Raw genomic sequence first — 27,329 nt, 5'->3', positions numbered from 1 at the left:
CATCAAACCTGGCTTCTGAATCGTGAGTGGCATGATTCAGACTCTGGAGAAATGAGCATTTGATAGTAGTTGACCTAACTGGGTACTAAAATAAAGGAATTGTCTCAGGTATAGTGGAACCACATCTGTCCATCCTACTCAAAAGACAGAAGGAAAGATAAGTGAGCAGAAATAGGAAAGAAATGTGTGGTTTTAGCTATCATTCTTTCAGGGTAATGGACATGACAACATTATAAAAGGGATGAAAAAGAGAAGTGAAAGTAAACTTTTTTTTATGATAGGAAAGAGTAATATTGGATACATATGAAGCTGAGGTATTTTAAGTCCTCTCTTCTCTTAAGCTTACAGAAATGTTTCTAGCATGGTAAAACTTCCCTTTCAGAAGACTCTTCCTCTAATCTTCTGCCTTCCAAATGCTTTTACTGTACTCTTGCCACTTCAGAAAATTTTTGAAGAATGTTCAGTTAAATTAAATATAATTGTATGAATTGATATGGTTATATTATAAAGTTAGAAGCCTAACAAGTTAGTGATCATCTTTACTTTTTATCTCTCTTATCTTTCCCTTTTTTTAACCACATGAAAAAACGTGGCTTAGTGAAATCAAACTTGCCTGTATCCTCTTCGGGTTACCATCATTGAGTTGTGGGTGCTAGAACTAGATGTAGTATATACAGTAAAGGTTTCACCAGTGTCTTACATAGAGATTGCATATAAACTTTTTGTACATTATTATTGTACTCCTTTGCTTGGGAAGTGGCTTGTGTGTCAGTAGCATTGCACTTGAAATTCACGGTTCACTGAAGACATTTTTCCTCTGCGCCACTTCTTGTGGTCTATACTGTCTTATTTAACAATGTTCCTGGTGTCCTGGGTTACCAAATTATTCAGTTTACTATAATAAGCTTTCTTCTCCATTATTTATCATTCTCAATCTTTCTGTTACCCCTAAGCTTTACTTATAATGATGGGGTTCACCTCCCTCCCCCACCCGATTTTAGTTAAATTGGCTTATAGATTAAGAGTAACTCCTCATCAAAAATTATGTCCCCTTCCTGTTGAGTTTCCTGGGTAGCTATGTTATGATGAGTCACAATACATAGTTGCGGTGTTCTTGAGTGCTGTCATTTTACTAGTACTTAAGTCATTTAAAATTATCCTTGTAGCTTTTATACCATTGTAGATTTTATACTGTTCTACTTTCTCAACTGGAATGATGTCTAATACTGGGTGGAAGAAGAAAAGATGAAAAAAGCAACTGTAATAAAAGATGGTTCATTTTTAATGTACTGCTACGCTGCACCCTAATTTGGTACAAACTGGGTTGCATACAGTTGTTTCATCATGTCACCCCCCCCACTCCCCGGCCCAGTAGCTTGCTTTTGTACATCAAATGTCTCTGGAGTTACGGCCTTCAAATAGTAGTTCAAGAATTGTGCAACAGCTAAATGCTACATTATCTGTCTGTCTTCTGTAAGGTCTCTAATCTGATTTCTGTCATCCCTGTGGTAGAGGTGGGCTTATGTTGTGAAGTGTTCAGTAGCCTCCCCAAAATTTCAGTAGCCTTAATTATGTTATTAGTATTCTTAATATCCAATCCCCTTTTGAGTTTAATTTTGTACTAGTTATAAATTTCCCACAGTTTATTACCTGATTCTTCCTCTGTAAAGTGACAGGAAGAGCAAACCTTCTTGAGCTAGACAATCAATACTATTTGATTATTCTTGTACTTAAACTGATCAGTTCTTTATCGGTTGCTTTTCCAAGGCAAGCAGCCTCTATTTTCCTAATTTCCTCCTCCTAACAGTTTTCCAAGCCTTCTTTCATATTTAAAGTCCCAAGTACTAGCCTTCATCAGGGTGAAATTTAACTTATTGCTGGTAAATACTAAATTAAATGACTAAAACAGTTGTTGCTTTTGCTGCCTTTTTGAAACACTTGCTTAATTTTAGCAAAATTGTATGATTTTATTCCTAAATAAATAGAAGGATGGAAAAAAGTATAGAAAAGGTAGTACTATCACTTGATGGCTTGAGTGCTTTTGAAGCTAGAAAGTACAGCCAATGTTGTTAAGTGGTGTCTGACCCTGAAAAGATGGTATAAGTTAATTCTGGTGTCTCATGGAGGCATCCCTCTGGGCAGATGTGCTGTGCCCCCCCAAACAGAGCGCTGCTGCCAGTGCCTGTGTTCCAGGAGAAGGTTTTAGTGCAGAATAGAAATATGGGCAGCATAAAAATACTTGATTTGTAACCATCGTCACCTTAACCCTGTAGGGACTGATGGGGGGCCGGGGGGTATTTTATGGTTTTGGTTTGTTTGTTTAATTTTTTAACGGAATGCTTAGTCTCTGACATAGTTGCAAGTACAATGTTTCATCAGTTAATAAGAATTTATCTTCTTGTGAGTTTTAGAACTAGCAAAATGTTCTAACAGCTGGCAATTCAAAGGAGTTTGGAGCAATTGTTCGCTGAAGATACGTGTTCCAGAGCTTATTTTTGATCAGCCTTGCTCTAGTATGTTTTTTTAAATTCTGCTTTATTTTACCATGTAGCAATTTTTTGTCTGATAAGAGGTTGCTATGAGCTTGGTTAGAGCCATATTGAAATCTTATCTTACTGTTTTCAAATGCAGCACAGTACATTCAGTTCTAATGCTTTTTCTCAGAGAAATTAAATTTTCCCTTCTGCAGACCTGGACACTGGACTTCATAATTGATTTTTTTTTTTAATCAAACTTTTTGATTCACTGTTACATGAGGAATGTGACTTGAATAACATGTGGGAAGGCTTTTTTTTTTTATCCTGGAAAAGGCGCTTCTTGTTTTGTTCCAGGTGATTTGTTATGGCGAGATCTTGGGATAATGAGTAAGATGTTCAATCTGAGAGCTAATCTTTGGGAAAAGAGTTAATTTTAAGGTCAGTTGATCACACGAGGACAAGTAGAGGACAAGCGGCAAGTTACAAGAACGCATTGCTATGCAGGGGGAGGCAACAGCCTCTTTTGGCTGCGTTTAGAGTGACGTAAGTGTTCAGGAAACCACACCTGAAAATAGTGAATGCTAGTAAATATTTTCTTTTTCAAGTGGGACCTGTGGTCCTCAGATTCATGCCTAGTTGGTGCATTCTTTTCCACTCTGGGTGCAATCCGGCAGTATTGCACCATCCAGAGCTTGGCCGGAGGCAAGGTTTGCTGCTGAAACCTGTCTTTACAACTTGCTCTTTTTCTCAGTGGTAAACACTGATGGTCTGCTGGCGGGTTTGAAAAGTCCTGTGCATAGTCAAATCCAGCTTTTAGCATTGATTGTGAGAGTAACCCCTGGGGAGGACGTAGAGGGGACGAAGAGAAGCTCTGAACCCCACTAAATTTGTCATTGTAGACAGTCAAGTATCTGCTGTGAGAGGACCATAGAGGATGACACAGCCCTGAAAGTCTTGAAGATGCTGATGGTAAGTTGCTTCATGACTAAATATGAAGCAACTTGCTATCACTGAATCCACATGTGGCACAAAAATAAGGAAAAAAATAGTTATGAAGATTTGCCTCTGCTGGTGATTTAAAAAAATAAAACCAAAAAAACAAACAAGCCCAAAAACAAGTTAGGAGACTGTTTAAATTTTATTTTGATTTTTTTGTCTAGGCCAGAAAGCTACTGTTATACATGATTGTTCAGTCTTGTCATAGCATTCATAAGGCAAGTATGTACCATTCATACTAAAGTACATTATTACTACGTGGTATGGATGCAACTGTGTAGGACAGATGCCTGCAGGCCTGTTTTGAACCTTTATGTACTATTTAAAAAGAATCAGATTGCTAACATTTTGAGGCTATTTGAGAAATCAAAATCTTCCACCTGTGCTGAAAACAGCAAGCAGACTGACACCACAGAAGAAAAACTAGTCCTCGGAGAGATCAGCTTAAACTTGGCCTCTGCAGCAGTTTCTTTTGCTAAAGTCTCAGGCAGCCAGGCTGCTCAATCTTTCAGCAGGTACTAGAAACAAAGGATGAGGGTGTCTTTTAATGGTAGGTAGAAAGTTCAAAAGGGTTTGGCTGTCAGAAACATCTGTGGCTGTGTTGGCCAAGCCAAACTTGGCACGAGGAGTTCTTGAACAGGTATACACAGCTCCCTTTTTTTCAGCTACAAATACCAGACCTGGGATTCACACCGTGTTATAACTCATGCAGCAGTCTTTCTGTTCTGAGTCCCTGTTAGTGTTCTCCGTTTAAAAAAATAATAGGGTTTATTCTTGTTCAAAGGTCTGCTTAGGCTTGAAAGCAGCATCCTCGGGCATACTGAGGTCCTACCACTTTGTGTTGTGTGCAGTTGTCTCTTTCAGTTTCAGGATCTGTTAGAGCTTCATGGCTTTAAAATAAATTTGCTCATGAGCAGGGCACAACGCAGTATAACCCCCCCAAAAAGGACAGCAAGATTTATTTCAAAATTAATTTTCTGAAATTCTTGGTGACTTAGGTTTTTTGGCAGCATGAGATCTTGGATGATTATGTAAGGCTTATTTTAAACCAGTGCATGCAGAAATATGGCTGTGACTGTGATTTGATGGCACGTCTTGGTAATTGCACATGGAGGTAGCTGCACTAAGACCTTCTTGCTCTAAAGGAGGGTCTATTGAGGTTGACATTACCTTCAGAATTCCCCCCCTCCCCCCCTTTTTTCCCCCTCCCCTAACCTGGTGTTCCTGGTGGGCTGTCAGAGGCAGGTTTTTCTCCCCACCCTGCCTTGGAAGGGGCTGGAGGTGAGTTTGGAGCTGGTCTGAGGAATCCATGCAGCAACTCTGCTCCACAAAAGCAGAAGGTAGGAAATCAGCACAGAAGAGGACTGCAGGAGTCTTCCTGTAATGAAATTTGAACCATTATCCACTGAAAGAACAGTTTGAAATACTAGCTAAATATTTAATAAATGATTTTAAAACATGTTACTGTAAATAATAAGATAATGTGCCCGTATTCATCTGGCACTTTTTAATTGCAATTAATTATCTTTTTTGCTTACTCACTTAGACAATTTACTTGTCTTTATGCATTCTTACTTTACATCTGGGAAAATAATAAATTGAATGGCTTTGTTCTGAAATTAATTTCTAAATGAATACTTCTGTGGATTTACTATTAATTTCATGTTGGCTTTTCTCTAATACATTGCTACTTTTAAAATGAAGGACTCTGTAGTTAGTACTTGTCTTAAGAGAGACTTGACAAGCACTCTGTCATGATGCTGGCAAGCCTGAAGTCTCTAATGGGGCCTCGTGTTCTCATTTCACGTGTCTGTCAGGGTTTTAAAATACTGTATTTCCAGAAGGTGACACTGGATGTTTCAGCTTGACCTGTGTAGCTTGCACTTGGTCAAATTTTGGAATAGCACATCACATGCTACTAATAACTCATAACCTAAATATTAGGAAATACTGTCTAGCCTTATTCAGGTAGTGTATTTGCATTTGTAACGAAGCAGTACAACTCCGTTGTTGAGTAGGCACCATGAAAACACTAGCTGCTTGTTAAAATAATTGATAGATATACGTGATAGTGTTGCTGTAACTGTCTTCTCACACTTAATTAAATTAAATGCAAATTAAATTACATGAAATGCAGGTAGAAACTCATGAGTCAGTCCTTGCACATGTGTTCTAGTTGGTGTTAATAACTATGGCTTTTAGAGTGTGCCTCAGACTGTGTGTTGCAGACTTCTTCATGTGTGTGGTAGCTCTTCTGTAAAATTTGAGTGGCGATTCTAGGCAAGACCAAACATCTGTCTAGCCCAACATCTTGTCTGTGACTCCAAGTGGATATCAGAGTGAACACAGCAAACATGCATCATACTTCTCCTGCATACTCTCCTAGCTTCTGACTGTTTCCAGTGTGGTAGGTTTCTCAAGCCAGATGGGGGTTTCTGCCTGTTTAGTTAAGCCTCTGACAGATTTCTTCCAGGTACTTGGCCAATTTCCTCTTTAACCCAATTCTCGGCATCCTTGACATCCTGTGGCAAGGGGTTCCCCATAGTTTTACTCCCCTCTGCACAAAGAATCGTTTCTCTCTGTTTGCTTTGAAAACTTTTCCTCTTGGCTCCATTTTGAATATGTCTATTCTTGTATTGAGAAAGATGGTGAACAGTCTATCCCTGTGCATGTTGTTCATGCCAACAGTGTTTTTGTCAACCTCTATCATATTTCTTTCATAGTGATCTCAGCTGCAGACTTGAAGAGTCTTGTACTTTTATGAAGACCTAACACCTCTTACATGCTTCTGCCAACAGGTGGCTGTTTTTAGTAGTCAACTTTTAAAATGCTTTAAGATATTGCTGCGTATGATGTAAGCATATTACTATACTAGTGTATGAAGCATTAAGTAAGCATATTACTATACTAGCCCGAACATAACATGACCTCAGAACAAGGCAGCTCCAGTTCCCACAGAATAGATATAAAATTGACAAGCTAAACTAATCTTGGCAATGTGCCCCTCCTTCCTGGTTTGCTTTCCAGATCTGCTGCTCTCCCTCTTCTGCAAACCTGTGAATTGAGGACATGCCGGAGAGAGGTCGTGGCTAGGTTGATACCTGACCTTGGCTATTGCTGGTAGTAACCTATGTTCAGATTTAAATTTGACTCTCCTAAATAATCTTCATAGCAAATATTTTCACCTCCTTTGATCCTTTTTTCAGTTTCTAAGTATGCTGAGCAGCATATAAACACGTACTGGTATCGGTCTTTCTGGGACCTTGTGGATGCCGTCTCCTCTCCCTTGTGAAAACTGACCATCTTCTATTCATTGTTTTCTTGTCTTTAATACGTGAAGTGGTGTATTTCCTCTTTATCCCGTAACTCAGATTTTTAAGAACCTTTGAAGGATTTTTTTTAAAACTGTCTTTGAAAATCCTACTATGTTGTCTGACATAAATTACCTTTATCCACTTGCCCTAACCCAGTAGTGAGGCTAGTTGTCCAAAGGGATCTGCAATGGCTGTTGCTTCATCAGTGATCTGCAACTGCGAGCTCTTACAAAGGCCCAATTGTAAATGTGCTTAAAGTGCAGACCAAGAAAGTTGTATTTTTATTTTTGAAGTTTTCCTTTTGGTGAATGGGGGGAAGCACCTAACATTTGGGACAACGTGTTATGTGACTATACTCATACCCAGTGAGTGAACTTGTTCTATTCTGTGTACTACAGTATGTGAGAATAACAGAAATAACTCTGAAAGTAAAATCTTGGTTTGGCTGAAGTTTGTAAGAGTATTTCTGTGCTCTGTAATGAAATCTCGATTTGATTTTTGGCTGTCTTATTTTATTTGTGCCTCATACCTCATGAAGTAATATAAAAATGGAATAGCTATCAAATGAGTGACATGTACTTTCTGATTACTTTTAATGTCATGTTTCTTTTTTTCCTAGAGAGCAAATCAAAAGGCCTCCAGTGGGTGATAGATACAACCATTGCGTATCCCAAAGGTGAACCTATAGACATCCAAACTTGGATTCTTGGCTACCGACAACCAACGGTTACACATGTACATTACAGGTAGGAAATAAACCTTCTACTCTTACATTGAACTAAAATATTAAAAAAACAAGTATTCACAAATTAGTAATATCATGTTTCAGGATATGGGAAATCAGTAGCAATGTCTTTTTTATGTGCGTCTCACACAGGTGAGCAACTCATATTATCTAAACGCAACACCGTTTTCTTTTGAAACGTTCAGTAACCATTCTATATCTTAGCACATGTAAGTTTTTGATTAATGTCCTGTGGCTGAATATGGTTATGGGGAATATATTTGATGGCTAGGTCATCTTTTCCAGTTTAATGTCAAGGTGCTGGTAAACCCGACTTGATTTTTATTTTTTTTTTAAATAACAACAACAAATTAAAAATCACTGTTTTATTAAATAACAGGTTTCCTGAGAGATTATTATATATTGTATTTAACTTTCTGACAAAGAAATGTCAGCTTTTTCACTCAAAGCATACTCTTAATAGTTGAGCAGAGCAACACTCTGGAAGTAGTAGCAAATCTCACTGACACCTAGGATGGGATGCTATTAAAACTTTTCTCCTCAGCAGTTCTTTCTCTCAAGACCTAAACTAATGGAGAGAGAAGTTGCATTTTGCTTTTGGTTTGCAGTTAATTGTAAGTCTGAAATCTCCAGAAATATTTTAACACTCTTCCTATACCAAATAAGTTGATTGCATTTTATCCCAAAATTGCATTATTTGTCTTAATTCCCTTTTGCTGATTTGGGGAGCTTTTAGACTTTTACAATAAGCTTTCAGATATCCTTTTGTGGATCCCCTGGGTGGCAGTTTAACTGGGAATGACCTTCTCCAGCATCACTGCTATGTCAGTGTTGTGTGATGCACAGTACAGGCTGCTCACTGGAGCTCCTTTCCACAGCCATGTTTAAATCTGTCCCTGCTTTTTATAGAAATCTGCCTTCAAGTTTTTCTGAAGGTGAACATACTTACACCCTGATTTATGTAAGATATAATATCTATTGTGCTTTATTCAGGTCACCTTAGTACTCTCTCAGGTCTCTGGGATAATTGCAAGTTGAATGTATTTAGAATTTTACTAAAGAGTGTTTCCAAAAATACTTCCTTTAAAAAAGAGAGAAAGTTATCTTAAGTTGATTTAACTTCCTGCTTCTAAATGTGTGTATTCAAAACCTATTTTTGAGCACGAGCATAAAGATGATGTAACCTTCCTTGCATTGAACTTGAATGTTACAGTTCTTGTAGTACTAAAATTCTAAGAAAAAATATTAGAAATTATTTATTGTTGGTTGTAGGTTTGTTGTTGTCTTCCAGAGGGTCTAAATCACTGGATCACTGGGTTAGACAGGGGCAAGCCTCTCTCTCTTTTTTTTTTTTTTTTTTTTAAAATAACATCTAGTTGTTATGGCTGATCCTTTAAAAACATTTGAAGTATGCCCCAAATGGAAACGAAGGTAGTGGCATGTCTCTGCAGGCTGAGAGCTGGATGTAGTACCTCTGAAATGAGAACTGAGTGTCTTGGTTTTAACTTGAGCTTTGGCTAATTTTCCTGTCCTGGTGATTCTTAAATTGGCACGTCAAGATTAGGCATGTGTCCCCTGGACTGTAAGGGCTTTAGTTGGATGCAGAGTAGCAATTCTTAAAGATGCATTTAACAAAGTACCCTGGTTCTGACAGCGGGCAGTAGCAGCACAGGCGGGGGAAGGCAGTCCTCACACCATCTGCACGTAAACACGCGGTGGCTGTAACATGTTCTGAGCAGGCGTCGCATCTGGATTGCTCTTTTGGTAGGTGCTGATGGACCTGGCCTTCACAAACTTGTCTAATACTATTTTTAAACTGCTTATACTTAGACTTCTACAATTTCTGCAGCGTGTAAATCTTCTTGAGGGTGGCAGCCAGGACCACTTCCTTTTTGCTTGTGTTAAGTTCTCCTCCTGATGCCTTCAGTGGCTGCACCCTGTTTCTCGTGTCCTGCCAGTAGTGGATCAATCATTCCTCTGTGACACTCTCTGTGGCCTGTGATTTTACAGAGCTTTCTCATATCCTCCCTTAGCTGTCCCTGTCCCCCTCCCAGCCCGACGAGTCTTCATCTATTTGGTGTCTCCTTACATGAAAGCCTTTCCCTGATTATCTTGTTACTTTTGTCTGCGCCTTTTCTAGTTCTGCTATAACGAGTTTGTGAGTTGACTGACATTCCCCACAGTGATTTCAGGATTGCTTACCAGCGTAAGAATAGCTAATCTTAGAGGCTGTGGCAGTGTATGCGTAGCTGCTGGTGCTTTTTCCTTCCCCAGTGTTCATTGCCTTGCCTTTACTGGTATTTAATTTCATCTTCAACTATTGTCAGGTCCTTCTGCAACTCTTCTATTTGAGTACCCAGAATAATTATGTACCAAAAAAGTCATATCGCTTTTGTATCCTTTTTTCCAGATTTAGTGTATCATCTAGCTAAAACATCATTAGAGCTGTAGTTTGGAATGAATATGGTGAATTTTTGCCTTCAGTGTTTTTGACAATAAAATTTATTTTTAGATATTTTTGTGTGGCTTTAAAAATATTTTTCTGGTTTACATAAAGGATGTATTTATCCATGGCCGGATTAGCAGAGAGCAACTGAACAGTGTGTGTACATGAATTTACTCATGTTGCATCATCTTTTTCTGTTGCTTATACAGAAATTTTCCTGTGGGATTCCCTTCAGATCATTACAGCAACTGATTTTTTTTATTATTTTTTTTCCAGATCACCTGACTTTACTCATTAGGGGTTATTTTTTTTTAGCAAAATGCTGTAATGTGATGGGCACCTTCAGGGTTTTGACAACTTTAAATCATGTATTGATGATTTGAACAGAGTTGTTGGTACCACTGAAAACCTGTGAAGACAGAGTATGTGCGTGGGAAACTGGGGAGGCAGACAGGGAAGAGTAGGGAACAACCCTTCTCTCCCGGAGGGTTTCTCGTGTTAAAGAAAACCTTACAGCTCTGCTATCACTTTATTGAACCTTCTCCAGGATTGGGAAGCTGGATAATTGAAGCCCAGTGGGCTGACATTGATTTCTTAGAGCTTATTTTTGAGATTATGGGTATGGTCAGTGGAAAGCTGTCTCTCAGGAGCTTTGGGTCTGTGCCTCCTAGGTAGTGTCCTCACTTGTCCGAAAATACAGTGATGTCTTGAGCCTGTTTCTGTGTCAGATCTTAATCGGGAGCAGTTCTGGAAAAAACACCAAAACCCTTTATGCTGGTTAAACAGTGCATGCTACAAACAGCTCTACTTTGTGACCAGCTAGCTGATCTTGCCATGTCAACCTCCTTCCTCTCGTCCCTGGCACTTCTGTTTGGAAATGCAGAGCTACCTTTTAACGTGCTGAAAAGTGTCCTGGGAGGTTACTGTGCAGTGTTGCTCCCTGAGAGCTGGTCAAGCCGCAGTGTGGAGGATGATACACCAGACCTGTGTAGCTGTATGGCTTGACCGGGAAACCTAAACTACTTCTTTAAATTCAGCTGGGAACTGAATTTCAGCTGGGAATGCCAGCGCTTATTCCACAGGTCACAGATTCGAGGTGGTTCCTCAGTAGTTCTTAATTTTGATAACAATTGGGTATTAACTACTTTTTGTCCTTAACGGTGTAGGCAAGGATTAAATCAGTGACTGAGGTTTGAAAAGGCCTGTGCTGTGTGGATCCCTGAGATGTCCCTTGTGAAGTTGGTGCATTTCTTTAACTCTTTGAAACAAACTCAGTTAACAAAGGAAAACCCAAGGTAAAGTGGACTTCATCTTTGAAAAGATGGAAATGTCAGAAATGTCTTCCAAAGATGGCAAATGTCAGAGGTGTTTCTATTTTTCTGCGTTTGACGTAGATGTCCTCTGAAATTTTCATGAAATGTATATCGAGTATGTCTGGATTGTTGTTATTTCCCCCTTGTCCTTCATTTAGTGCAAAAAAATTTTGCTCATTGTTTGTAATTTGGAATGTCTTGAGAGATTACATTTGAAATACATTTTAAGGGTAATTTTTAAATAACTGGGGAGAGAGAAAGTTCTGCATGAGTCTGTGTGCTCTAGTGCACTAGTTTCTTATTTCTTTTAACCGAGTTATAGCCAAAAAAAAAAATTACCAAAAAAAAAAAGCCCCTTTGGAAAAAGTAAAGTATAGTTTTGACCAGATGCCATCTCTACTGTATGAAAGGAGAATCGGGATTTAAACATGCTTTTTCCCTTTTAGAGTAGTCCAGAGTGAGGAACTGATGTATGACAGCAGTGGGGGAAAAAAGCAACATTTTCTGTGCTACTCGAACTGGAGCAGAGGAGACTGCAGAGCCTCTTTTGTTCTGGTCACTCAGTGAGTCCTTTCTTCTGTTCCCCTTGGTCACAACCTGTCTCTTTCTGCCTTACGATCTTTCAAATCTGGTGTTTTCCTTTTCTCATAGCCTGTCCTTTTTTCAGGATTATTTCTTTTTCATCCTACTTAGGGAGCAACAGAGGAGTGTAGAGGACACAGCAAGCAGCCTTATGTTTTAATTTTTAGATGCTTTTCTAGCTGATGGAAATGGCAGAGAAGGCTCAGTTTAATCCAGTAATCTTTTTTTGTTTGAAAGCTCCATTTTGATAATGAGTTGAACCTTGCTTTTCAGACTTCAATTTTCTGTACAAATGGCATGTTTTTCAGAGGTTCATAATTAGGCTAAGCTGTGGCCTGATTTTCCTCAGAATGTCAAAAGACACTTCCCTAGAAAAAAGGACGATTGCCAAATTTCAGATTCTTCAAAACACAGAGGTGTGAGAACTTATCCTTTTAACTATCAAATAATTTTTTGACCCTGACAGGCTTGTCTCAAAACTCATTGGAAAGTGCTGAAAAACTAGGTTTGCTCTCTGAAACATAATACTCAAGGAAAATATCTAATTAACTTTTTCCAGGTCAAATGGCACTGGAATTTTTTGGGGAACTTTCAACCCATCTGTTAAAGCAGTAAGCACCAAAAAAAAAAGCACTGGAAAAGGTGCAAGGCATCTCCAACTAGAGGCATCACTGTGAAACCTGCCTTTTAATGAGTTTGTTGGAAAGGTTTGTTTTCTCTTCTCCAAATGGTTAAGCTTTAGCTTGGGTCATTTTGTGACGTGCGTTGACCACAAATCCAGATTCACTGCGGTTACACTCAGCAGAAATAATCTGAGTGGTTTGGTGTCTGTGTAGCAAGACTGCATACTGGCTACTATTCTCAGCTCCCACCATTTCTCCACAGTGAGTTGAGTTTCAGGATTATTTATTTTCTTCTTACACCAGTCACTTCTTTAGTCTAACTGACTTGGTGTTTCTCAGCTGGTCTCCAAGTTTCTCTAATAGTAAGATTATCCATGTGCTGCAGTTCTGTTGTCAAAACCCAAGAGTTAAAAATTGAAAAAACCCTGGGTATGAAGTTTGTTTGATGCTTAGCTTCCCCTCAGTCAAGAATGGCGTGGGGTTGGGGTTTTTTACATTAGCTTCCTGCTGGGTCATGCCCTTGTACAACCATCTCCCATGTTTGCGCTGTGTGATAGCAGTTGTGGTGTAGAGGCCCTGAAGTCAGAGCCAGCCGTAGTTACCTCCGCCGCAGAGGATAGCTGCATTTATGCTGCATGAAAGTACCACGGTATTTCCAGCTAACTCAGCTATCTTTGTGCCATAATGCAGATGAGCACTATGTCACCTTTCTTTCTCGTACCAGTTTTTGTACTGTGCTGCTGTTGAAACAAGCTTTCAGCTACTGAGGAAGTTCTTTTTTTTGCGTCTACATTGATACAGATTTATTGAAATAAACTAGACTCCTAGCTATAAATAAGATGGAATACGTTGTGGTTGCTGAATGAGTTTTGCAGAAATGTCTGTGAAGGGCATCCAGTTTGGCAATATATTTTAATATGCTTTTTTTACACGAGGAACTTATTTTCGGTCGTGCCTGAGATCTACCAACGACCTCCATCGTGCTGGGTTTATTTAAAGAGTCATTGAAACAGTATATAATATGATTTAGAAGGCGCAAGGGTAATAAAGAACTTTTAATTCAGGGTAGGACAGATGATGAATGGCAATTAGTACTTAAAGATGGTATCTATGAACTTTAGAATTTTCATACAGAATTAGAGGTTGTTTCTCCAATAAGGACCATTTAAAAGAGATTAAATGTTTCTGAAAATGCCGTATGTCCGAAAATTAATTGGGGTTGTTTGAGAAATGGCCTGTCAGTAGGTAAGTCTCCACAATTTCTTATGTATGCCAACACGTCTTTGACAGTTACATCTCCTTTTTTTAAAATCCTTTCTTCTTTCCTGGACTGTCATTTATGCTAATATATTCTGGTTTGGGACATAGAAACACATTTGTGTAGTGGTTTAAGAAAGTTGCCGTCCCTCGGTCAGCTACGTGGAGTGTCCCACGTCTGTGGTCACCTCGCAGCTATAGATAGGTAACCTCCAGCTAGAAGATACTGCTTCGTTACTGAGACAGCTTTGCAGACTCCCATCGGAGTATGTCTTTACTTCACCCCCACTTTCAACTTCTCAGGATGCAGCCTGTGGTGGCACTGCTTTTACTGAAGGGGGCACTGCCCCCTCCCCACCTCCCGGTGATGATAGCAAAGTAGCTGTTGCCTTGATGAGAAATGAAAGAAGGCGGTATTTCCATTCTGCTTGAATTTTCTGGTCAAGTTGTCTTATCCAGTGCTATTAAATTCCTTGTTTGCCACATCAGGAACAAAGACACTCCTCATGCAATGTGAGGTTAGTTTTCTCAAAAAGCTAGAAAGATTCAAGTGCCCAAGAGAATCTAGAAGCTTCAGATATTACATGTTGACCTTGTTCCTTGTCAGGACGGTTCTATGTGGTGATAACATTTTATTTTCCTGATGAGATCAGCAAACTGTTCGCTTTTAGTGGCATTCCTGACGCTGGATACCCAAAGGTGGGGTAGAGCCAAGATGATGCTCATGCTGTGACCACATTGACAACTGTTTAAATACCTCATTGAAAAGAAGAAACTATTTCCTTCTTTTAACAGTAGACCTGGCAGATCTCGCAGCCTTTGGGAGTGACCCTGCTCCAGTTAGAGCAATGGTTTTCTGCTGTTGTTTTGGGTCGTCTGTGTAGAGAGTTTTGTAACATTAGACTTTCTCAGTTACCTTTCCTGAACCCAGTCTCCTTAAAGAGGGTGTTCTTTTAAAACACAGATGCTAAAGGAGCCCTCTGATGGGCAGAGAATGATGATAGTGGCAGTATGTTTAGTATAAATATGGGGGGGAGGGAGGTCAGCTTCACCTTACCTAGTTCAGGAAGGGTTTGTTCCAGAGTTTTAAGGATTTTATTTTTTAAACATTTCATCTCTAATTTAGCTCAGTCATTAGTACAAATGTTCTGCTTGTAAAAATAACTCTGGATAATCTAAAAATATGTTTGAAAATGCTTCTAAATACACTAGTGCTTAGCATTGCTAAATTGTGGCAGCTAGTGTAGCGTTATTGGAAAACCAGTTGTTTTCCACTCTGCATTAATATTCATTCAAAATGGGTGTAATGGTGATTGCTTCTTAAACTTCTAAGAGGCCGAGTTTATATCCAGAGATTCAAGTATTCTGGTAACTGTATTGATTCATACAAGAGCCTGGATGGATTCAAGCAGGAAGGTGGTGTGCTGCGTTCCATTAGTCTCTCACAATATTGGTATCACTTAGGCTACTTTGCTACTCCATTAAAGTGCCAGCTCATAAATTGTTTCTAATGAGTATCTTGTAAGCTCTTGTGATAATGTTTTCAGACTAGTAGGTACATTCTTGGAAAAATACCAAGCTTAACTAGGTTATTGAGCTGTAGAGTTGTTACCCATTAGGTAACTGAGAAGTGAAAGTGGAGGTGAAGAATATCTGCAGCTTACAATGGAAACTGTGTTATAAAGCCAGGTAATATGAGACTTCTGTCCTGAGCCCACACACGCGTTCTGTTAGTTCTGAACCATCTTCAAACTTGCGTAAGCAAGCATCTGTCCTTCAGAAATATACTGTGAAACACAATATTCCATTGCTGAGTCCCTTTATCTCTTCACAGCAGATAGGCGGAAGAGAGTAAAAATAGTGCTTGGCAACTCGGTTGTGTTTGGGGACAGAGAGTAAGTCTTTCTTAGTGTTATACCCTCAACAAAAATGGTCCTTTTCTCTGTGGGTGTGTTTTTTTACTTGCCTCTATGTGGTTTAATCCTAACCTGCTGTACAACGTCTGGGCTTCAAGATAAAGTAGTTCTTTATTACCTGTCTTTGTCATTGTTCTTAATATGCACGCTGAGGACTTGAACTATTTACTGGACCACCAACTATTTCATAATATTTGTCTTCGGCTAAAGACGTTTCTTCAAACTGTATTTTACCTGAGATAACAGTTGCTAATTTCTGGTTACTGAGACAGACTGGCTTTACTAGAGCACAGAGAACTCTGCAGTGTGAGAAGGACGTAGGCAGAATTGCCACAAAGGCTACAGAAATATCTGAGTTCATGTTCATGCCATAGTTGGAAAACAAAATTGTTCATCTCCTTATATTGAAGTTATCTCTATACACCGAAGCACCATTATTTTTAATTTGCTCATTAGAGCAATGCTTTGCTGCTTTTCTCCTCCACTTTTAGATTGTTTTTCCATGCACCAAACTGAAAGGAGGAGATACAAAGGACTTGGCAACAAAGCAGGCAAAGATGTTGAAAGCAGTAACAGCAACAAAAGCACTCCTCAGACGTGTCTTATTTCTGTAGTCTGACATTCCCATATCTGTTCAGACACTTCCCACATGATTGTGGTGTTATTTCAAATTCTTTTCAGTATAATCAATCAAGACTGTTTAAAAAGACATGAAAAATCCACTAATGAAAACAGAAGCATGGCATAGATGACAGGGTAAATGAGAGCTCACCTGAAAAGAGAAACCTACAGTAAAGGTCTTACATTTCAGAGTATGAATTTTTCAGGCTAGCCTTATGCACAAATCTCTTCTGCATTGGCCTCCCAGTGAAACACAGCAGATACGTAAGTTCTTGTATGTGTCAAAAGGCACTTAGGGTCTGCTGAGGAGATTTCACAATTACTGTAAGACTTGAAATTCTATTTTGAAAAAATCCAGTGAGGTATGGTGGGTTATTTGGGGATTTCTGTATGTATGTATCTCAGTGAATTCTGCCCTGGATATCTCATTTTCTAAGTAGACCTAGTATTCAGTGTATAAGTACCAAAACATTGGTAACTCTTCCATTGGGGTGTTTAAAATAGAGCAGCAATGTTTGAGTACACTTACTCACATGGTCAGTTTTCAGTGTAAAACCTGCCTTAGAAATTTCAGACAAAGATGCTGGCATCCTTTGAAAAGCACAGAGGACTCGTTTTCTGGGATACAGGAGAGCTATTGGTACTTAGTGATGTTGTTACGTAGCTTCTGCCTGTTGAAGAACTGTTTCTTCAAAACTGTGGATGAACCTTCTCAGTCTTTTATTTCTTTCGGTTTCAGTGCATGAACTTCATAGCTTCTTGGTTTGTATTTTTTTAAGGATAGTAATACAGCGTGGTGGTATTCTATTTTAAAAAAACCCAGCAACTTAGTAGCTTTTATCAAATGCTGTAGCACAACATTTGATAGAAGCTAATAATGCCTATGTCTTCTGTGTGCATCTGGCTGGTAACCTGGAGTATCCTTGATACCTATGTGATCTGTGAATTGGAGAGAGAATGAACCACGCAGTTAGATTTATACCAAACTCTTGTTCTCTGTGTTTTGGGGTGGGCTGGGGCAGAAGGGAAGAGTTTTGTTCTTCACATACAGAATGCACTTCCTAGGTTTAATTATGTGTGTTTCTTTGGTAGGATTTTTCCAGTTAAAGATGTACCTGCAGAGCCTGAAGCTCTTACACACTGGCTCTATCAACGATTCATTGAAAAGGAGGATCTCTTGACACATTTCTACGAAACAGGTAGGTTGATATCTAGCAAAGAGAATTGGGCTTTGTTAATGTCTTTTCTTACAAGGATCTCAAAAGGGTTTAAGAAGGCGTATACGTTCTTCACACAGACACAATAGATATAATTATCAATACTTTTTATGTGGCAAAAAAAGTACGATGATAAATTATCTAGGAAAGGTAAATTACCTGGGTAACATTAGAATAGGGTAGTGTTTGGAAGCTGGCACATGCAAAACAGATCTAAGGAAATCCTCTTTTCTGCGATAACATAGTTCGGCCGTGAAACTTGCTGTCACAGGATTTCATTGAGTTGGAATAATTTAGCAAGATTCAAAGAGGTAGTGAATGCTTACATGCATAGTAAAAGTATTCAGAGCATATGTTAAGTTTGGAGGGGATATAAAACCTTCAGGGTTTAAAATGAGCAAGTTCTTGACTAAAAGGGATTAAATCAGACTCTTATGTAAGGCAGGTTGTTTTGTCTGCTTAGTGCGGCTATTTAGCATGTTCCTCCGGCACTTGTACTGTCAGAGAAAACTGATCTAAGTAGTCTGCAGGTCTAATCCAAAACCATAGTCCTCTTCTGTTTCCTGTTAAGCTAAACAGAAAGATGCTGTGATTGGAAGGATCTGCCAGAAGTCCAGAGCATAAAGTCTCTGGAGTCTTGATCTGCAGCCCTGTGCTCTGAGTACCGGCCTCCTTGCTGCAAGGTACTGAGGATGACTTCTGTCATAATATGCTTTCAGTGTTCATGGATCAGAGGAATCTAAATAAACTTAGGGCATTAATAACATTACTGAGGGGATGCTGGCAAGCATGTGATTCAAAATACGAGGTAAATACTTTGAAACTATAGCTGGAGAAGTGTTTCCTCAAGGCTCTTTTTTTTTCCATCCAGTTGATACAGAAGTATGTCATCTGCTCTCCAGCAGGGGTGTGTGTGTGTGTGTTCAGAATACAAAACAGAGGAATTCATCAAAATAAAAAAAAAAAAAAAGAAAATCCAGAGAGGGAAAAAATAGTTTTATTTAGACATACAGGAAAGGAAGTTTATCAAACATAGACTGAGTAAGAAGACTCCAGATGAAATAATGCAGCTTGTCTCTGAAGAAAAATAATCTCTTCATTAGCAAGTAGCATAGTTCTTGAGGGGGGGGGGAAATATTCAGTGTCTTGAATCAACTGAGTTTAATATTCCAGAGTGACTGTTAAACAAAGACACTACTTCTATTAGATTATTTATTGCAAAGACTGCTTTAATTCGGTTTTGAGTGCTTAATTTATCAGTGCCTAAAAAGATTAATAGAGTTCTTTAACAAGACCTGTACTTTGCTTTATGAAATACTGCTGTCACTCATCCATCGTTGATGGCAAAAGTCAGACCCTGCTATATAAATTGCATCCAAAAGCATATATTGGACTTTATTAGACAAATAAGTTTGTGAATCTGTTTAAAACTACAAGTGTAGTCAATAGGAGGTAAGGAATTCTTGCTGTTGAGACGTTATTTCACAAATACCATTAAAATAAGTCATACCCAAAAAAATCTAAGTAGACCAGAATTTCAGAGAGTATAATGAATATAATCAGATTTATTCATTGAAATGCACTTCCAAAGTAGGATAATTGGTTATAATTTGCCAGTGTAATCAGTATGAATTAATAAGACGTGTTTTAAATGTAAATGCTATGACATAGGACCTTATTAGGCATAAATTAGCATAATTTAAAGTTACTACCATTTATGCCAGTTGAGAACTTGCTTGCATTGCTTTTGTTGGCTTACTGCAAAAGTGCTGTTACAGTTTTTGGAAACCCCCTGGAAAAGTCCTGAGGCCTAATGTGAGGGGAATGCTTGAAGCTGCTCAAGAGCTAGCTTTGTATTGACATGTTACATTGTCTCAAGTTGGTGTGGTTTGAAGACTTAGGGCTGTTTCGGCATTTTGATTTGTTTTGTTTTGTTTAAATACACATTGCTTAGGCACTTGTCTCAGTTCATAAAGCTTACTTTGTAAAGCTGGAGTAATATTTAATGCTATATGAAACTTTAAAAGTTTGTATTGACAATGTCATCGGTAGGAATACATTCTTTTGGCATATTTTTATTTGGGAAGAGGAAGAAAGAAAGCCTAAAACACCTTTTTCCTTTTCGCTGTATTCCTAAGCGTTACGAACTTTAAGAGGTCTAATATTACAGGCTTTCTCCATATCCATTAAAGTTAAACAAAAAAAGTATCTGCCTAAAATTTGAATATGAAATGGTCCCATACTTTCTTACGGGTGCATCTTACACATTTCATCTATAAAATTAAAACCGTTTACAGTTAATATCTGTAGGTACAAGCAACACAAAGACTCCTATTTTAGCAGCTAGTGGAAAGCTTGTATTGGCAAGTTCATGGTTTCTCTGAAGTCTTTTCAGCAGGATAACCTTGAACACTGCAGTAACACAAATGAGATTACATTTAGCAGGACAAAAGCACTTGGAGACTAATTAAAAAAACCCTATAAACTAGGAGCTTATCAGTTGGAAATGAGTAATTTTACACTGAAGTCATCATGCTCCTTATTCACTCTGATCGTAAGCCAACTGGTGTGATGTAACTAAAAAAGTAAGCAATGTCATCCTACAGGGCAACAGGAGAGGGTTTTCACCAGTGCTACAGAAATACTCTTCATTGTACCAAATCTGAACCTCATCTGGAAATTCTGTATACAGGTCTGTCATCCCTGTTCAAGAAATATGAATTGAACCAGGAAGAGGGACAGATAATAGGTGCTAAGATGATTAAGGGGAAGGAGGAGTCGTTTCTGTGAAGGACAACTAAAAGTGCCTGGCTTGTCTCAGCTAGGAGAGTGAAGGATCGTTTTCTCTGTAAGATACAAGTTGCCTTTGGAGAGGAGGAGGGGGAAGAGACAGTTGCTATCAATACCAAGGAAAAAGGAAAGTTATTTAAACCAAAGGTCAGTGTTGGTACAGGAAAACAAATGGGCCATGGAAGAACAAATGTAGCATACAGTGGGCAAAAAGCTTAGCAGTGAGAATTACTGGGGAATAAATGGTGTGGCAAATCTGCCCATGTGTGAAAATACGTATCAGTGAGAGGAGGACGGGACTCATCAAGGGTTTTTTTAGGGTTTGGTGGGGGGTTTTTAGTTTTTTTTAATTATTATTATTTAAGAGCATTCATACAGGAAGAAAATCTTTGTCTTAAATGCTTGATTGCAAATGTGAAGCATAGAGATAAGTTGCTGATGGTATCTAATTGCCCAAATTGTGTGGTTTCTGAGATTCAGAATTGACACAGCTATATCTTTACTCTCTGAATCATTCATCTCTTGTTCTTCTATGAGTAGTTGTGACTCCATAATGCTGCAACAAGTACATCATCTTCTCTGGTATATTTAGAGTTGTTATATCCACTGTTCAGGGTTAACAACAACAACAAAGTGGTTCATATCATCTAGGCTTTTGTGCATCTCGGTAAAATCTAATGCAAATTATTTAATACGCTGACATAAATATATGCCAACAATTTGCTTATGATCATAAAGCTCTGATGAATTCAGACAGAAGTAATTTAGTGTTGTAAGTCAGAAAAGGTCAAAATAGGGAAAAATGATTTTTTTTCATCGTGTCAGCTGTGTCTCCTGCCAGTCTTTCTCATCTAAACAGATGTTTCCAAAAAGTCCTTCTGCAAAACTGAATAGCAAATTACAATGCTTCCTTAGTCTGTATGACTGATTGGCCAATGAACGTTCAAACAACATATGGAAACTATTGTTTACAAAAAAAAAGTGCGTGTGTGTATGTACATATATATATTCAAGGGGAACCTTGAGAGTGTATGTGTATTGCTTCTTCACAGTATACAAAATCATTACCAAGCAGCTGTAAAGTCTAGTATGGAGTCCATTCAATGTGATCACATGGACATTAACATAACTTCAAAAATAACACAGAAAACTTAGTTGACAGTCAGATCTCCCTGCAAAGGTTGAGGATGGCTGCTTTTAAGGAATGCTTTGCAGTTTATGCTTAAAGCTTAAGTTGATATCCGGATGAAATGAAAATTGTTCATAATAATAAAGAAAAGGGAGGTTTTTTAATTGTCTTGAAGATAACTGTTAATGCCGGAGAATCTTTTGAAAGTTTACCAGCATAATACAGAAGTAACCAATTAATTGTTTGTGGGCACTGTTGCTGGGACAAACAGCAACGGTAAAGAATTGTGCATTAAGGCTATCGTTCCTGCTGCAGAAGCATTAAATGTGTTTTCTTTTCTATTTTAGGAGCTTTTCCTCCACTGCAGGGTCAAACAAAAGCTATTTCTCGGGAGATGACCCTCAGTAACCTGTGGCTAGTCGGCATACAATCACTTGCATTTTTGTCAGGCGGTATGTGGTACTGCATCTTTCAGTATTTTTATCATTGTCTATTTTAAAAGTGGAATGGGACCTGAGGACACAATGGGAATCCAGGCTCTTGCAAATGAATATCATGTTGTATGTGCAAATGTGAATATTCAAGAGTAAAGGAAAATACTGGACGGACTCTTACCTCTCCTTGGGGAAATTTTAAACTCCACTAAAAGTGAAGATCAGTAACATAGTGACCTGATGATGTATTATTTTAAGAATTGTCTGTATTTTTAAAAATGTATACTCTCACCCACACTTAAGCAAATACAGCATTTGGACAAAAGGTGCAATCGTACAACCACCGTAGAAGAATGTCTGTGACAAGAAAGCTCTGTCACCACAAGTATTTCTTGGCATTGTAGTTAGAGCTCAGAAAATTCAGCAACTTGTCTCTTCAGTAGTCTGTACAGCATTGGTGTGGTAGAGATTCCTCATTTGCACAAACTTGTACTTTATTGCAACTCATTGTGCTGGAGTCAAAGATACTCGACAGAGCTGGTGGCGGTATCTTTGCGGCTACGCAGTCAGCGGTTGTTGTATTAGACACATTGATCTAAAACCAAGACCCAAATAAGATCCAGCGTCAGGTGTGTTTTGTGAGGAATCAGTCCTCAGAAAAGCATTGCAGCATCATAGTGTGACTAAAAGCTATCCACATTTGATGAATCAGCCCATCCCTGCTGTGGTCTTACCATCAGCTCTCTGAATTCCGTGTGCTACCAGTATCTCGTATTATGAGGAAACTTGGAAAATATAAAGTCACTTGGTTTATTTTCCCTTTTTGTTCAGAATGCATCTCAACGATCGTTATCAGTTTTCAAAATGCACTTTTAAAGGTGAAAATACAGTGAAGGAAAGACATAAAACTTAGGGAATAAGGGAAAGTTTTGTCACGCACTGTGAGCCAGAGCAATTCTAGCTGTTCCTGAAGGTCTGCTGGTGCTGCTGGTGATTTTTTGCCACCTTTGTATTTTGTATACTGCAGTCCAACCAAGGTGACCTTTTGAGTGGTTTATAGAGGCCTTTTTCTCCCCGCTAGTTGCAACAGCGCTAAATATACTTGTGGGAGAGTTTAAATAATTCAATGCCAACCATCTTAATGTTTTGCTAAGGAGTAATAGAAGAAAAACTAGTTTCTTAAAAAGAAAAAATAGGTATAATTGCTATCATAAATCTATAGGAAGATACTACTGCAAAAAAAAAAAAGTATGGGAAATACTCTGAATAACTACATGGAGGGCAGTATTAATTAGCTCACCACGGTGCTAAAATCTTACTGGAAAAAGGATGAGTTGAATTTAAAGGCAAACTGGAACAGAAGGCACTTTCAGATGTGTGACATAGGATACTTTTGAAAGGATGTCTATGATGTACAGTCTTACTTCTGGCAGGTCTAGTTGGCATCATGTTTATGTGATTATACACAGATTTGAGAGCGCTGTTCCTAAAATAAAACTAATCTCCCTAAATACAAGCAGGATAGCCAGAACTTCAGATGTTGGCATGCTGCCTTTTACAGAGTAATTTTACTGAGAACAAAGTAAGCCCTCAGTAGTTTTGGCTCTCAGTTAGCAATATCGATCCCCCTTCTCTCTCCCTCTCCTGCTACACGAATCACAGTGGGTTGTGTGCAGAATACAAACCCTAGCCAGTGTTCCCTTTGTGGGGGGAGCTGAGAGCATACCAAAAATGAGGCAATGCCAATTTCCCTGACTTAATGGAAAAATACCTAGTCAAATATGCCACCCCTGTCCCCCCAAAAGCAGTAGTGTTATCCTAAGGTAGCTCAGTGGGATGGTTGCAAAATGATACAGCATAGTAAGTTCCCCTGAACTATGAATCCCCTCGTTGACTTAAAAGAACCACTGCAGCTGGGAGGCAAAGGACGGTGGTTGCCTACAGCTTAATATTTTAGGTAAGATACTGTTTCTAAATCCCATCTCTTTACACCCAGTCACACACCTGAATTCTGGTGTAATGTAAAATCCATTTAAAAAGAGGTATGCCCTGAAAGGGAGGCAGCCTTGGGAGCATTTTTTTTTTTTCCTGTTGCTCTTGCTAAAGTGCAGCTGATGGAATGAATGTATTTAATCTGCCATTTTACAGGAGGGAGTTGGGACAGCCCAGCGCCGTTACCATGTAAGTGATTATGTCTGCTGCACGTGGGCGTAAACGGACTCTCAAAACTGCAAAATGCAGATGGCAAGTTACTCGTTTCTGTCCACCAGGTGGTTTGATCAGAACCACAGAGATGCCCATAGTACAGCTGGTTTTATTTTGAGCTAGGACAGACTGGAGTGATATAAAAAGGGAAGTTTATATAAGCAGATTGCACAGCAGTAACGCGCACCAGGAGGTTGTTCTTTATAGACCCTGTGAACTCCATGTCGGAGCATACTGTTTTTTTCAAATGCAGTATATTTTTTTTTTCCAGTGTATTGCAGTCAATAGTGGGTGTTCACATGCTGCCTAAAGAAATTAGTAATGCGCAATAATGTTTCAGGTAATCATTTGATTTATCTGGTCCTGTTCAGTCTCAGTTTGTTCCTCCGTAGTTCTTACTATTGCGAGACATTTGTTTTCAAGCACTGATTGTTGTTTTGGTAGGGTGAGTAAATAGTATTAGGCCTTAGGCTTCTTTCCTGCCTGCACTGGAAAATGTGAAGAGCACCTGATGTTATGTCTCCTTATGGCCGAGTTGGTGTAGAAGACAGTGGAATGAAACAGTTGTTAAGAAGCTCTGAAGTACCCTCCCAGCACGAACTTGGATGCTGCTTCATGAAAGAGAATAAATTGGATAAAATAAGTTTTTCTATTAATGGAAAAACATAAAAAGCATACAATATGTAGGAAATTCTGTGCTAAAAATACCATGCTGGTCAAGACTGTTTGGAGCTTAGCAGGCTAGGTTGTAAAACATAAATTCCTGTTGGGTGCAGTTCGGTTCTACCTTCTGGCAGTTGGCCGGCATTACAGCTGTAGTGGGCATTTTGCTGTGCCATCCATGGGCTTCCTCTTCTGAAGAGTTCAAAATGCGTTTGATAGAAAATGATGTTAATGAACCATACGGTTGATCACAAAATGGTTAATAATTATAACTTTGAATTTATACTAGGAGAAATATAATGGAAGAGCATATGAAGTGATACAGCACGAAAAAAATACAGAAAAAAATGCTAACTGAAAGCTGTTGCACACAGAAGTGAGAACATAGGAATTTAAGTGTATTGTGAATAAAGATGGTTCTCTGCCAGGGTTGCACACAAAACATCTGTATGTTTCTATGTTTAATTGTTCATAAACAAGTTGTTACAATTGAAACGATGCAAGTCCTAGTGGTTTAGCATTACTGCTCTTCGAATCCCATTACAGGAAGAGTATCTGCCCATTCACAACGAGCAGTGTTTTCTTCAGTGCCCTTTGGTGAGTGCGCCTTCCTTACAGGTTCTGTGGTATTTTATGTATGGTTCTATCAAGCTTTTCAACAATGATGTCTCTTGCAGGAGGGATTTTTTTTTTTTTAAGTTGCTCTCATTGGATTTCCAAAAGCAAGATTTCAATTTACTGTGCTTACTGGAAAATTAAAAGCTTCCTTCTCCCTCCTCCACCCCCAGCATCAAAAATAAGATGCATCTTACTGCAGTAAAAATACAGTGATCACTGTGGTACTGTTCATTATTCACTTGTTTTGCAAATGATGTAACTGGTTCTTTTCTGTCTGACGCTGCCATAAAGTGCTGTTAACTTTTTTCACAAGATAATGTGGATACCGATCACTGTGTGTGACAGGATTCAACTGCTCCACTTTGCCTTGACATAAAATTTTGGGACCAAAGGTACTTAAAACTGGGATTTCCAAATCATGAGACCGGGGTTGGGTGCATTCTCTCAATAGTCAGCTGGAGATTTTGTGGTGATCTGATACAATCACATAAAATAATTACACATCTGGGGTACTGTATTGTTTGGAAATAATGGAGCCATATGAAATAAAGGGTTATTTTGCAAAATTGCATACTTGATAGTTTTTACACTTTTTTAAAAAAAGAACAATTGGAAGAGCAAAATTGAAACCATACTCTGGTTTAAATGTCTGCATACATTATGAACGCTTCTGAGCAGCTTTATTTTTTCTGTAAAAACTGTAGACTACCTGGGTGTGATACAAAAGAAGTCTTTAAAAGGATTCTATGCATTTTAAAGTTAAACCTTTTATTTTATCATTGGATAATGAAGTTGCTATACACTGAACTGTCCTATTAAAGTGAGTTAGTTCCTTAAAACTACGCTACAATGGTGTTCATTTCGTATGATAAAAATTAGTTTTCTTGATACCAGTTATTTTCACCTCCAATTTTCTCCTTCCTTCCTGTGTTACCTGCATTTTTCTTTTGTATGATAAAATGGATGCAGAAGCCTGTAGTGACTCTCAGTGATTTTGCAAAGGGCTGGTCATGTTCGGAATTATTTTATTGAATTTATTTCATTGGATTTTTTATCAAATCTTTCCAGCAGCCAAGATGTCTTTCAAAATGTAGACACATACAAGAAGCAGCGTTTCTCTACAGAGATTATTAGGTGTCTTTTTCCATTATTTTTTTGTGTGTGTGTGGCAAGAATAAAGTTGATTTTTTTCCCCCCAAGATTATTTCATGTGTTTCTAATCCTTAATAGATGAGATTATTTTCTTTGGTTGTGTTTATTGTGCTTATATCCAGTGGCTACACAATCTCTGTTGTGGTTACCATAAACACAACAAATAGCAAAATAATGCTTTGGTTCACTCTACAGCTGCAGTGTTAACTTGCAGTAGATAACGTTGCTTATTAGAGCTCTCATCGGGAAGGATGCAGAGAGAAATGTTTCTATGCCAGAAGTGGTAAGGGGCGGAGTGGAGCAGTAGGGAGGAGGGGGGAAAGCAGCTTCTGCAGCCCTCGCTCACTCCAGCACCCGCTGGAAACTTTGCCGGCACTCAAGCTGCAGAGTTTCTCCGCAGGTCACTGCGTAGCAATGATTCCCCTTGAAGTTTCTGAGAGTTGAGGGCACACCGAGAGCAGAACCTGGGCCCCCATCGAGCCTGGATTGGCACCATCCTAGAAAGATGTGAATCCAACCTTTTTGCGAGCAAGGGTGTAATCATTTTGTAGACACGTGTATTTTTTAACAGAGTGGTCTGTTTTTAAACAACTTCAGCTAGGCAAAGCAGTATCGAGTGGAACAGCGCCGTTCATTCTGTGGCCCTGGCATCTCTTGCTAACGATAGCTCTGAGCTCCGCGTCGCCTTTCGTGTTAACTGCTGGTGCGTAATACTGCAACGTACAACAAAGGAAAAAGGAACTCCTTGGAGCATAGTAAGACATCTTGCACAGTTTCAGAACAGCGCCATGGTTGTAGTTATGTCTACCTCTTTGTTTCCCTTCTGGGCTT

At 38.8% G+C, this 27,329-nt stretch overlaps 2 protein-coding genes across 2 annotated transcripts in view; both read left to right on the top strand.

Moving 5' to 3' along the window:
* Positions 1–27,239, top strand: part of LPGAT1 (lysophosphatidylglycerol acyltransferase 1) — a 67,466-nt gene extending 40,227 nt beyond the window's left edge. The window contains exons 7-9 of the mRNA XM_072856883.1: positions 7,407–7,533; positions 17,383–17,489; positions 21,774–27,239. Of these exons, the coding sequence (XP_072712984.1) occupies positions 7,407–7,533; positions 17,383–17,489; positions 21,774–21,925 (386 nt within the window). The 3' untranslated portion in view covers positions 21,926–27,239. The remainder of the gene's footprint in view (positions 1–7,406; positions 7,534–17,382; positions 17,490–21,773) is intronic.
* Positions 21,795–27,329, top strand: part of NEK2 (NIMA related kinase 2) — a 43,774-nt gene continuing 38,239 nt past the window's right edge. Inside the window, exon 1 of the mRNA XM_072856882.1 lies at positions 21,795–21,878. The gene's annotated coding sequence lies outside the window, so the exon portion shown is untranslated. The remainder of the gene's footprint in view (positions 21,879–27,329) is intronic.

The sequence above is a fragment of the Ciconia boyciana genome, chromosome 3 (assembly GCF_034638445.1).
Source record: "Ciconia boyciana chromosome 3, ASM3463844v1, whole genome shotgun sequence".
NCBI lineage: Eukaryota > Metazoa > Chordata > Aves > Ciconiiformes > Ciconiidae > Ciconia > Ciconia boyciana.
The sequence above is the reverse complement of the archived record's forward strand: the minus strand, read 5'-3'. Positions and strand labels throughout refer to the sequence as shown.